Source organism: Corythoichthys intestinalis, chromosome 21, assembly GCF_030265065.1.
Source record: "Corythoichthys intestinalis isolate RoL2023-P3 chromosome 21, ASM3026506v1, whole genome shotgun sequence".
In the NCBI taxonomy this organism is placed as follows: Eukaryota; Metazoa; Chordata; class Actinopteri; order Syngnathiformes; family Syngnathidae; genus Corythoichthys; species Corythoichthys intestinalis.
The window spans coordinates 27,669,941-27,683,479 of NC_080415.1; the positions used below are offsets into that span (position 1 = coordinate 27,669,941).

A 13,539-nucleotide genomic window follows, 5' to 3' on the forward strand; every position below is an offset into this window, starting at 1 on the left:
AATTAGTGCCAAGCGATACATACCCCCTCAAGATATAAAAGAGGTGTCATTCAACTATGTCAGTCGACATATCACGAATGTTATGAAAAGATTTTACAAAGGTTGAAAAGTTACCTAGTGTTGCTTTAAATGTTAAAAAGAAAATACTCGTCTCTGTAATTTAACAATCAGATTTTACAAAGGTTGAAAAGTTACCTAGTGTTGCTTTAAATGTTAAAAAGAAAATACTCGTCTCTGTAATTTAACAATCTTCATTGGAAACTGAACATTTAAAATTTATTTTAGGGATACACATAATTTACTTTTGTGGGCTTTGAGTTTGACACCTGTGGTTAATACAGACAATCATTTTCATTGAACAGCCTGTAGTACTGAAAACATCGAACAATTGCGTGTGTGCAACCAGAAATCCAAATAAGGATAGTGTTTTAGGTCTATTCTTCTTCGCTCAAACAATGAGTAACAGTCCATCGTGGACTATGATCTTTAAACTTTGACAGTGCAATACATGTTCGCAATTGGCATAGAGATATCTAATATTGATGGCGACAGTCGTCCGATCCATTCTGAGTGAGATGATAGGCTGATAGTCCTCCCATTCAAATTGAATTGGACGTCTATCACTGTCAATAGGTAGCCAGTGAGTTAATTTATGAAATAATAATCGTTCGATCTAGGAGTGGGAACCTCTTGGTACCTCACGATACAATACGATTTGCGGTACAAAGCTCACTATAACGATGATCTGACGATATAGCGACACAACGATTATCGATATATTGGTCAGGAAATCATTCTAGGATATTTTACAGACAACTAATAAACAGAAAAAACAAGGTTTTGTTGTAAATTGGAATGAGTTTATCACAAGTAGAAAATATTAGAGAGGCCTGTACTTGTCAACATGGGTAAACCTCAACCATGAGAGACAGAATGTGGGAAAAAAAAAAAACAGAAAATCACATTGTTTGTTTTTTAAAGAATTTATTTGCAAATCGTGGTGGAAAATAGGTATTTGGTCAAGACCAAAAGTTCATTTCAATACTTTGTTATGTACCCTTTGTTGGCAGTAACGGAGGCCAAACGTTTTCTATAACTTCACACGCTTTTCACACATTGTTGCTGGTATTTTGGCCCATTCCTCCATGCAGATCTCTAGAGCAGTGATGTTTTGGGGTTTTCGTTGGGCAACGCGGACTTTCAGCTCCCTCCACAGATTTTCTATGGGGTTGAGACCTGGAGCCTGGCTAGGCCACTCCAGGAACTTGAAATGCTTCTTACGGAGCCACTCCTTTGTTGCCCTGGCTGTGTGTTTGGGATCATTGTCATGCTGAAAGACCCAGCCACTTCTCATCTTCAATGCCCTTGCTGATAGAAGGAGATTTTCACTCAAAATCTTTCGATACATGGCCCATTCATTCTTTCCTTTACACAGATCAGTCGTCCTGGTCCCTTTGCAGAAAAACAGCCCCAAAGCATGATGTTTCCACCCCTATGCTTCACAGTGGGTATGGTGTTCTTCGGATGCAATTCAGTATTCTTTCTCCTCCAAGCACGAGAACCTGTGTTTCTACCAAAAAGTTCTATTTTGGTTTCATCTGACCATAACACATTCTCCCAGTCCTATTCTGGATCATCCAAATGCTCTCTGGCGAACCGCAGACGGCCCTGGACGTGTACTTTCTTCAACAGGGGGACACGTCTGGCTGTGCGGGACGAGTCCCTGGCGGCGCATTGTGTTACCGATAGTAGCCTTTGTTACTGTGGTCCCAGCTCTCTGTAGGTCATTCACTAGGTCTCCCCGTGTGGTTCTGGGATTTTTGCTCACCGTTCTTGATATCATTTTGACGCCACGGGGTGAGATCTTGCATGGAGCCCCTGATCGAGGGAGATTATCAGTGGTCTTGTATGTCTTCCATTTTCTAATAATTGCTCCCACAGTTGATTTCTTTACACCAAGCGTTTTATCTATTGCAGATTCAGTCTTCCCAGCCTGGTGAAGGTCTACAATTTTGTCTCTGTGTCCTTCGACAGCTCTTAGGTCTTGGCAATAGTTGAGTTTGGAGTGTGACTGACTGATGTTGTGGACAGGTGTCTTTTATACCGATAATGAGTTAAAACAGGTGCCATTAATACAGGTAACGATTGGAGCCTCGTTAGACCTTGTTAGAAGACGTTAGACCTCTGACAGCCAGAAATCTTGCTTGTTTGTTTGTGACCAAATACTTATTTTCCACTAATTTGGAAATAAATTCTTTAAAAAATCAAACAATGTGATTTTCTGTTTTTTTTTTCCCCCCACATTCCGTCTCTCATGGTTGAGGTGCACCCATGTTGACAATTACAGGCCTCTCTAATCTTTTCAAGTAGGAGAATTTGCATAATTGTTGGTTGACTAAATACTTATTTGCCCCACTGTAATGCATTTAAGGTTACTTAAAGGTTGGTGGGGACAATTTTAGCATCCTGAAAAGTTGGCAGTGTATATCCTTACCGTCCCTACGCAAACCTACGCCCTTGCTGCACACATTCCACATTCGAGAAGTAAATTAACACAAATACACGGTCTTAAATTTAACTTGAGATAACCTGTAGGAACCCTGCATAGCTTGCATGTACCTCACTGTAAAACCATTGACTGTTACTCATTGGCTGCCTTGATTGCTGCCAGCAACCACTGAGTAAATTTATAAACTCGAATTAGTTATTAGAACGGTAGGAAAGTTGTTGTTACTGTTTGGTCAATCTAACAACAGTTCATTTTTAGAGCAATTCTGGTTTGTTAGTTTTCACTCATAACCCCTCACTTTTTGTAAGCATAAATCCAACCAGAGTGGTTGGACACTTGAGGTGTTAGATGCTTTAATTTGAATTCCAAAGCAATAGTCTCTTGTCTGTTGTTTGTTTTGACTGCATTTGTATGTTACTGTACATGTGGTTGGCACAGAGGGGAAATAAATAAAGACAATGGGGTGGGAAGTGAACCTCGGGGAGGGTCGGAAGCGTCCACCAGCGCAAGGACCGGATGTTGGGTTGAGAACGGGACGGCGAAACTCCGGTTCCCCCCCCCCCCGTTCACTTGCAGGTGTGCACGTCGTAAACGCGCATGCACTCTTGACAGCTGACGTAGCAGCACCAGTGGAAGATGCAGTGGCACTTCTCCTTGCGCTTCTCAGTCCGGGTGTTGTGTCCGCGACCGCAGCATAGCAGGTCGCAGCCCTCGATACCGTGCGACGACACGTTGCAAGCACGGTCACGCGTCCCGAAGGATCCCGTCTCCTGGTTGGGCTCGCAGAAGTTGGGCGAACCCTCGTAGTAGACCAGGTCACGCTCGGTGGGGTGCTTGAAGAAGGCGTACTTGACACGCAGGGTCTCCACCCAGCCGCGGGACTCGCGGTGCTTCTCCACCACCATTTCGGAGGCGCTGTCGTACTTGTCCTTCAGGTAGTCTCCCAGCATGCGGAAGTCGGGCTGCGCCCACCAGCAGGTTTTGACCTCGCAGCTCCCCGACAGACCGTGGCACTTGCAGCGCAGATGCATGTGGTCCAAGATAGTCTGGGCAACACACAACACGACATTGTTCAAATGGCAATGCAATGATACTTCTCTGGAAGAGAGATGGAATCTGAGATAGAAACATTCCAAAGCCTGCGGTCATACATACTTGACAACCGCATTCAAAAGTTTCATCAGTGGATCCACCAGTGGTGTGATAGAGTACAAATCCTTTGTTACTGTACTTAAGTAGATTTCTCAGGTATCTTTAGTGCTTCAGTTTTCAATTTTCTGAAGAATATTTTCCTTACTTTCTTAAAATAGACTTTGAATTTATGTAATGGAGCTCTTGGCAAAAACTGACAGGAACGCAAATCCAGGAACTTTGACAAATACGCAAGATACAGTATCTCTGATAATATATGGTCTTATGTAAGAAAGCAGAAGTACTGATCCAAGTATTTGCCTTGACTAAGTGTTACTTGATTTGGTTAATACCTAATGTCTGGTTAGCCTATTGTCTATGTTTGCGACTTCTTCCTTAAGAGAAAACAATGCTAGTCAGAACAGTGATACCCATCTACTATAAAAAGTAGAGGCGTGCGAAATTTCCGATTCTTAGATTATTCGCGATTCGGCCGTGGAAGATTCGAGAACGATTCACAAATATCCAAATTCCGATTATTGAATTATACCAGGTAAAGCGGAAGTAAAACACAGTCAGCGCAGTCTTTGGGACGCAATGAGGAATGGACCGAGAGTAAATATCATGTTCAACTCATGCCGCTAGATAAAAAAAAAAAACAATCATACGTGAATGCAGCTGATACCCGGTACAAACAACGCCCAGTTGCTCGTTGCTACAAACATACGGCTACAGTAGATATCATATATATGTAGAACTCGATGCAAAATGACAGACGATGTCGGTGTTAGAAATTGTTATTATTGAACAGAGATGCGAAATGACACTTTCCAGCGTAAGTAAAAAGCCGCCATCTTAAAGCAGTAGACCTCTCTAGAAGGCTCTGTTGTAGCGCACCTAATTAACTTTTTATCTAAAATACTCCTAAATCGGCAGAATCTTGTCTTGAATCTATCTTTAAATGATGAAGTAGTTTTAAAACTTTGACAAAAGTAAACAGAAGGGAAATTATGCAATAACGGGAGCAATTTAACAACTGTAACAGTTATTTCACAACATTAAATTAATTGAATGTAGTTTAAAGTTGCTGATACAGAATGGGGACTGGAGTTTTTTATTTACTGTTTTTTTGTATATTTGTTTACTGTTTAATGTTAACTTGATACTGAAATAGTAGTTTTGTTTAGCCTGAGAGGATGTTTGAACAATTTTTGAACTAATGTATAAAAACATAAAAAATAAAATAAAATAAAAAATAAATAAAATTTAAAAAAAACAAAAAAAAGTAGGGGGGTGCATCAATAATCGTTTTATAATCGAATCAGAGCCTCTGAATCGTAATCGTAATTGAATGGCGTACCGCACGCAGGCTATTTTTAGACCGTGACGTCGCATCGTAAAGCGGAAGTAAAGCCGAAGTGGGACATTAAAGACCCGCCCTCGCATAGACCCAACGTAAAAAGTGCTACTTTTCGCCGGTAATCTTTCAAAAACCAACATGCCGATCACGCATTGCTTTTTTGGAACTTGTAGAAACGACTCTAGACATTACGACCATGAAGGATGTTTTCTTCATACGTTCCCGGAAACCAAAAACTCGGGAGGAAAAAATGTGAAGACCGGATCAACTTGCGCGGACTTTAACACCAGCTCGGCGAATCCATTCACGTTTCATATGCAGTAAACATTATGTTGGGTTGGCATGGTCTTTCAGAGGACAATGAGGTAAGCCATTTTTATATTTTTAACTTATTTTTTTAGCGTAACGTTGTGCCGTACTGCTTCTGTCTGACAATGAATGACCTGAAAAGAATTATAATGGTATCTGACTGCCACTGTTACCGTTTCTGTTATATATATATATATAAAAAAAACAACTTTAGTAAGGGGGGAGTGTAAATAAATTATAGGATTAAGATGTGTTATCAATGAAAAAATAAAAGTGTTCGTTGGCTGTCACTGAGTAACATTTGCGATCGCTACACAAAGCTAACTAAATTACCCCCAAGAACGGTAAGAGACGTAGGACAACCAGAAGATATGTAAGAAAGACAGGGCTGATGGTAAAGGATAGCTTGTTGAAACGGGAGAATGTCATTGTCAGTCGCGTCGATAAAAAAGCTAAAGCTATGCTTAGGTCGGCTCGTTTTTTTCGTCTTTTTCAGCCTTCGACACTAAAGCCATCTCTTTAACTGAATATTTTTATGTTTTTCCACATCTATGCCAGTCAATTTGGCACCAGGCACATCATTTTCGGAGAGAATTGGTAGGTTTAGCGCTGTAAACGTCTCCTTCGTACACGAGTTCCATTCATTTCCTATTAGGGACAAACGATGGCTTGTCCTCGGTTAGCAACGGTAGCTAATGTCATGAATATTAATGAGCGGAACTGACGTGTTGCTTGCGGTACGCCATTGTTAGGTGCCCAAAGATTCCCAGCTCTAATAAAAAGGATGTAAAACTTTTATTTTTGTCGCAGGACACATTGTAGTTACGGTTTCCTTTGGAGGGCCATGATATCTACCGACAAGGTCTGCCACAATTCGAAAAGTATTTTGATTGGCGACTCATCTTTTAGAGGCATTGTTGACCTAAGATTGGAGCCTTGTACTTCTATTTAAATAGTTTTCATTTGAATGTTTTTTATCCAATGTAAAAAGCAGTGAGGAGCAGAAGTATTTTGTAAGTTCACCCACCTAGAAAATTGGTAGAGGTCTGAAATTTCAATCGTAGATGCATTTCCACAAATAGAGACATAATCTAAAAAAAATCTGGAACTCACATTGTATGATTTTTCAATAATTTATTTGTAATTTACTGGAGTTCATATGTATTTCTACTCCTAAGAAAATCAGTGCTAATATTTAGTGCAGAAGCCCTTTGCAATTTCGCTTTCTGTAGTTCTTTACCAGGTTTTCACATATGGAAACAAGGATTTTGGTCCATTCCTCCACCCAAATGTTCTCTAGATCTGTCAGGTTTCGGGGCTGTCGTTGAGAAACACAAAGTTTCAGTTCCATCCAAAGATTTTCTATTGGATTGAGGTCTGGAGACTGGCTAGGCCATTGCAGAACCTTGAAATGCTTTTTACACAGCCACTCCTTGGTCAGCTTGGCTGTGTGCGTTGGACCATTGTCAGGGATTCCCCTACATTGAAGAGATTGCGGCGCACCGCCACACCAAAATAAAAGCCGCCACGCCTTGTAAATGAGATTTTTTTATTTAATTTTTTTTTAAGGCCATTTCAAACTAGCGGCAGCTGAGTGTGAAGAGTTCAGTGGCAACCTATTCATTGTATATTGTAATTTCCGTAACTATTGTGGCCTCCTTAAGAGACGATCGTATTGGGGAGCTGTGACGCAGGGGAAAGCGAGTATGAAGAATGGGAGAACGACGGGCGTGATAGCGAGAGATAGCGGTCGCATTTCGAGGCAGCCCGCTGTTATTTTTATTTATTTTATTTTTATATTATTTTGTTATTGTTACCACAATAAAGTGGGTAAGCCAATACCGACTCCTCTCCTTCTTCCCCGTATCCGGGGCCTTACAGTAGTTTGGATCGGACTTTTCGGCGAAAGTGAGCTGTGGACGGCCGTCTTGGACGGAAGGCCAATTTTGAATGAATTTGCGCCGAGAGGCAGGACCCAAAATAGAGCCTTGCTCTATTTCCAGAGCGCCGCCGCGCTAACTTCGACAACGAGGGGCAGGCGTACTTATTATATCTGTGCTATCAGGCTGTTTCGGCAGACGGATATATGCAATCACGACTGACAAAACTCTGATAAATGCGCTTTTTTTCCCCAAGTTTTGTGTGCTCTGGGACACTCTAAAAATGACTCTCATACCTCTCCTTGCTAAGTTAATGGTACCTCGATGTGCGTTTGTGTGGAAATGTAGTTCAGGAACAACAACTAAAAAAAACTCAACTAGTAAAACTCTTTACACGGCCATCAGAATTTCCCTCCACTCCTTGAAATGGGTCCGTTGACTGAAGGACTCTTATTGTTGTGGTAATGTAGTACGTATTAGGGCCAAATAAAAGGAAAAAGAAGGACTATGACGAAGGTCTGCAACCCGTGGCTCTTTAGCGTTGCCTTAATGGCTCCCTGGAGCTTTTTCAAAGATTTTTGAAAATAGAAAAAGATGAGGGAGGGATTTTTTTTTGTTTGTTTTAAGACGGTTTCTGTAGGAGGACAAACATGACATAAACATTCTTTCAATTCATTAACATTGTAATGAAGTTAAACTTGGTAGCATCGTACAACAGAGTAGTCACGTGGTGCGTCATTCTCTATAGGTTCCACTGCAGGGATAATAAACATTTAATCATGAAGGCTAATTGTGTATTTGTAGCCAATTTAGTCATTTTGATTGTAGGCTAATATACAGTGCCTTGCAAAAGTATTCGGCCCCTTGAACCTTGCAACCTTTCGCCACATTTCAGGCTTCAAACATAAAGATATAAAATTTTAATTTTTTTTCAAGAACCAGCAACAAGTGGGACACAATCGTGAAGTGGAACAAAATTTATTGGATAATTTAAACTTTTGTAACAAATAAAAAACTGAGAAGTGGGGCGTGCAATATTATTCGGCCCCCTTGCGTTAATACTTTGTAGCGCCACCTTTTGCTCCAATTACAGCTGCAAGTCGCTTGGGGTATGTTTCTATCAGTTTTGCACATCGAGAGACTGACATTCTTGCCCATTCTTCCTTGCAAAACAGCTCGAGCTCAGTGAGGTTGGATGGAGAGTGTTTGTGAACAGCAGTCTTCAGCTCTTTCCACAGATTCTCGATTGGATTCAGGTCTGGACTTTGACTTGGCCATTCTAACACCTGGATACGTTTATTTTTGAACCGTTCCATTGTAGATTTGGCTTTATGTTTTGGATCATTGACCTGTTGGAAGATAAATCTCCGTCCCAGTCTCAGGTCTTGTGCAGATACCAACAGGTTTTCTTCCAGAATGTTCCTGTATTTGGCTGCATCCATCTTCCCGTCAACTTTAACCATCTTCCCTGTCCCTGCTGAAGAAAAGCAGGCCCAAACCATGATGCTGCCACCACCATGTTTGACAGTGGGGATGGTGTGTTCAGGGTGATGAGCTGTGTTGCTTTTATGCCAAACATATCGTTTTGCATTGTGGCCAAAAAGTTCAATTTGGGTTTCATCTGACCAGAGCACCTTCTTCCACATGTTTGGTGTGTCTCCCAGGTGGCTTGTGGCAAACTTTAAACAAGACTTTTTATGGATATCTTTGAGAAATGGTTTTCTTCTTGCCACTCTTCCATAAAGGCCAGATTTGTGCAGTGTACGACTGATTGTTGTCCTATGGACAGACTCTCGCACCTCAGCTGTAGATCTCTGCAGTTCATCCAGAGTGATCATGGGCCTCTTGGCTGCATCTCTGATCAGTTTTCTCCTTGTTTGAGAAGAAAGTTTGGAAGGACGGTCGGGTCTTGGTAGATTTGCAGTGGTCTGATGCTCCTTCCATTTCAATATGATGGCTTGCACAGTGCTCCTTGAGATGTTTAAAGCTTGGGAAATCTTTTTGTATCCAAATCCGGCTTTAAACTTCTCCACAATAGTATCTCGGACCTGCCTGGTGTGTTCCTTGGTTTTCATAATGCTCTCTGCACTTTAAACAGAACCCTGAGACTATCACAGAGCAGGTGCATTTATACGGAGACTTGATTACACACTGGTGGATCCTATTTATCATCATCGGTCATTTAGGACAACATTGGATCATTCAGAGATCCTCACTGAACTTCTGGAGTGAGTTTGCTGCACTGAAAGTAAAGGGGCCGGATAATATTGCACGCCCCACTTTTCAGTTTTTTATTTGTTAAAAAAGTTTAAATTATCCAATAAATGTTGTTCCACTTCACGATTGTGTCCCACTTGTTGTTGATTCTTGACAAAAAAATTTAATTTCATATCTTTGTTTGAAGCCTGAAATGTGGCGAAAGGTTGCAAGATTCAAGGTTGCCGAATACTTTTGCAAGGCACTTAATATTTTTTTTTTAAAGGAAAAAAATGGAAATATTTTTATTGTGCGTACGACGATCCGACTAATCACAGTTAATCTCACACGATTAATCAAGAAGACGTTTTAGCCCTTAGTTTCCTTAATTGTGAATCATTTTAACAAAATAAAACCACTTCAAAGAGACTTGGAGGTACAGCTACACAGTAATTCTGTAGCTCACATCAGTTAGTTGCCCCTCAGCACGTACCGCCTTTGTCATTCTTCTATTCTAAATTTAACCTTACGAAAAAATCCTGTACAATTCACCATCCAACCAGAGGTTGGACAGTTGACATCAGATCAGGTGCCTGAGGTGCCCCTGCCTCCAATCAAAGGCGGCATGAGTGGGGCCAGGTGGCAAAGTGAGTTGTAAAAACCATGGCCCATGACGTCGCAGCTGACATGACTGTCAGGGAATTTTTGCTGTAGGTGTGTTGTTTGAAAAGCATTTGGAGTTCAAACACAAACATCTTTCAAATGAAAGAAATCATCAATCATCCTGTTGCTGCTCGTATTATTCAGTGTATGATTAGAGTTTAACTTTCAGTTGTATACATGAAGCGACACTAGAGTTATTACCGAGCGTCCCGCTTCGTTGTTGTGCCGGTTCATGGCCGAGCGGGCGTCGGGTCGGTTCTCCCGAGCGTCTGCGAATTCCCGGGAAACCAGCACGCCGAACTCCGCGTCCTCGCTGCAGCCGCCCCACTTCCATCCCTCTCCGGGCGGTCCCTTGTGATGGGAATCGCAGCCGCACATGGTGGACGTGCCTTCGGCGCAGGAACGAGTCACGGCGAAGGCCACGCCGGCCGAGGCGATGGCGTGCACAAACGCCGACTCTCTGGTTGCTGCGGGAGACGGAGGTCGGGTGGTAAACAGGCAGAGGGAGAGAAGGGAGAAAGTGTGTCAATCTTGTTAAACGTGAGCTTTGCCAACATCCAGAAGCTGCTATTCAAAGTCCTTCCCTTCAAAAGAGGATGCTCACTTGAGGATTCTACTTGGAAATCATTAATGGTTCCCTGCTTTATTGTGTTTTCTTTTTCAGAGATCTGTTTTGATTTGTAACGCCGGGAGAACAGTGAAACGCAGTCGGCACACTCTGGAGCATATACTGTTCTACAAATATAGGCGGTCTGTTTACGGTTACAAGAAGAGACACGCAGTTTCTGGCACACTTACTAACCCTATTATCTGCATCCTCTGATGTCCATCTCCAGAATATTTATTTGTTCCTTTACACATTTTTAAACTATCTCAATCTAGCTTCAGAGACCGAATTGGTTTCAGATTTCAGAGAGGAACTACTACTCTGAGTATTTGGTAGCCACAGAAACATTGACATTCTCTACACACAAGTGCTAAATCCCAAGACAAACCAAACCAAAGCTCCAGAAAGATTAAACTAAAATGCGGTCTTGAATCCTAGATTAAAACAAAGTCTAACAACCTATTCAGTATCGCAACTTCTCCCTTGGACCCTGTCAAACCTATGGTTGATTATCTGACCCCTTCCTCGGCTATTTCTGCTCTCCATCTCCAGAACATCTCCACGCTTCCTCCTTTGAGCATGTTTAAACCATCTTAATCTAGCCTCAGACACAGAATTGATCTGAGATATCTTTGGGAAGAACTAATTCTGTATAGGCCTGCACAATATATCGTTTAAATATCGCCATCGCGATGTTGGCATACGCAATAGTCCTATCGCGTGATGTACAAATGATTATTTATTCACAGTATTTTTTTCTTTTTAACACGTAAACTTTTGGTTTGCTTCATAAAGGAAGCACGTGTGCAGAGACCTGGGGTCCTTTATCGCTTTTATATCTAGCAATCTTCGTCATTTACAGATAAACCCCCTTAAATCAAACATTTCTTATTTCCAGCATCATCATATGCTATTGTTTCACCACAACTGGATTCATTTCTTCATTACTATTCATCCTTCACCCATCCACTGGAAACACAAATGTCATTTAATCCATCTCCAGGCCATCAGGAGATTAGGATTTTACGACACTGTGCCCTGGTCCTCATGGGAAACCCAGTCTTCTTTAACTCATTCACTCCCAGCCATTTTCACCGGCGCGAGGCTCTTTGCTCCCGGCCGTTTTACTGGATTTTGACTGATTTTGCAAGGCCCACAGACATTCTGTTCTATTGCTATATAAACATGGAATCTAGAGGTGTGCAAAATTCTGTATGATTTTGGACTGAAGAGTTGCATGAGCCACAGAAACATTGACACAGTGTACACACAAGCTCTGAATCTCAAACAAACCCCAAAGCTCTAGACAGGAGAAACAAAAATTTGAAGGCTAAAAACGCTTCCCGTTTCTCCAAATTTTTCTCACACCAAATTAGGGGTGTGACAAAATATCGAAATGGTAATATATCGTGACACTTCGTATCCAAAAAGGTTATCGATATGCTCCTGCCAAGAATCAAGATATCATTTTAAAAAGGTGTCAATGTCTAAAAAATAATATAAAAAGGAACCAACAAGTTGCTACTAAAATCTTCCACCATAATAGTGTCCCAGTTAACTCTAAGGCTGTATTGATTATGCTTGACGCCCAATCCATTTAGACTGTGAACATTCGTTCATTCAAAACCAGAGCATTCAGTCATTCTGTCCGATTTTCAGAGCATTTAGAGGTCACTTGCTGTTCATTTTAGGGTATTTACAGGTCATTTCCTGTTGAGTTTGAGTCACTGCCTATTCATTTGGAAGATTCCCAGGTCACTTCCTGTTCTGTAACTCAAAATAAACAGGAAGTGACCCATAAAATACCCCCAAATCAACAGGAAGTAACTGAAAATCAACAGGTAAAGGACCTTAAATGGCCCAAAATTACCTCATTGCCTAGCACTGGCTGCCACTGACGGCCATAGACGTTCAATCCGTTTGAATTGGGAGGGATGGCAGCGAATGAACATTCGTTCATTCGCTGCCACCCTCCCAGTTCAAATGGATTGGACGTCTACTTGTGATAAACTCATTCCAATTCATAGCAGAAGCTTGTTTTTTTTGTTTATTAGTTGTCTTTATGTGTGAAAGCAATTTCCCATATCGACTGACACGGAGATGACGCGGACATTTACCGAGTCGCGTCTTAAGCCCCTTTCACAAACATAACCCCATAAATTCCAGTGTAAGGTGACACGTGATGTACTCGCGTCATTGCGTTCAAACATTTAGAGATATCCCGGGAATGACGCGGGTTGGACACTTTCACAGACTTGTCCCGTGTAGCCCACTGGCGCTTTCTGTGCCGGGAAGGCTGCTGACGCAATTTTATAACCTGGACATTACGTCATTTTTGGTCGGCATTGGCAGTCATCGGTTGTAGGAGCCTTCCCGACGTTGTAAATGTAGCCAATTCAAGATCATCAAGACTGTATGTTTGTATTTAATAAACCCTTGAACACGTCTCTCTGTTGTTTTATGCTTTGAGGTACAACCTTGTGTACAAAGTTGCAGACCTTAACATCGGCAACAAAATAAACCACACATTTCCAAAAATGGACGATGGACTCTCTTCCTCTGCTCTGCGATCCATTAGCAAGTTAATTTCGTTATGTTTTCAGTTTAATTTAGCTATTTTCAGCTTGCTATGTTGATAATTGCGATGTTTGTTTACCGCTTTTTGTCTTACTGCGAAGAAAGAGGAAGTGACGATCAGCCCACAGTGATAGTTATGTTATCAGCGTCATTAACACCTGCTAAACACAAATACCGCTTCCCGGGAAAGTCCTGGACATTATACAAAAGCCCCTTTCACATACGCCAAAACACCGTTAAAATTCCGGGATTTAAACGGGCACCCTGTGTATGTGAAAGCAAATTCCCGGGTCGGCTGACACTGAGA

General features: G+C 41.6%; 1 protein-coding gene across 1 annotated transcript in view; it reads right to left on the minus strand.

The window, feature by feature from the left end:
- Positions 1–174: 174 nt before the first annotated feature.
- The window catches only part of wnt3 (wingless-type MMTV integration site family, member 3), a 57,393-nt gene continuing 44,028 nt past the window's right edge, over positions 175–13,539 (minus strand). The window contains exons 3-4 of the mRNA XM_057826861.1: positions 10,250–10,515; positions 175–3,555 (exon numbers count right to left, since the gene is read on the minus strand). Of these exons, the coding sequence (XP_057682844.1) occupies positions 3,076–3,555; positions 10,250–10,515 (746 nt within the window). The 3' untranslated portion in view covers positions 175–3,075. The remainder of the gene's footprint in view (positions 3,556–10,249; positions 10,516–13,539) is intronic.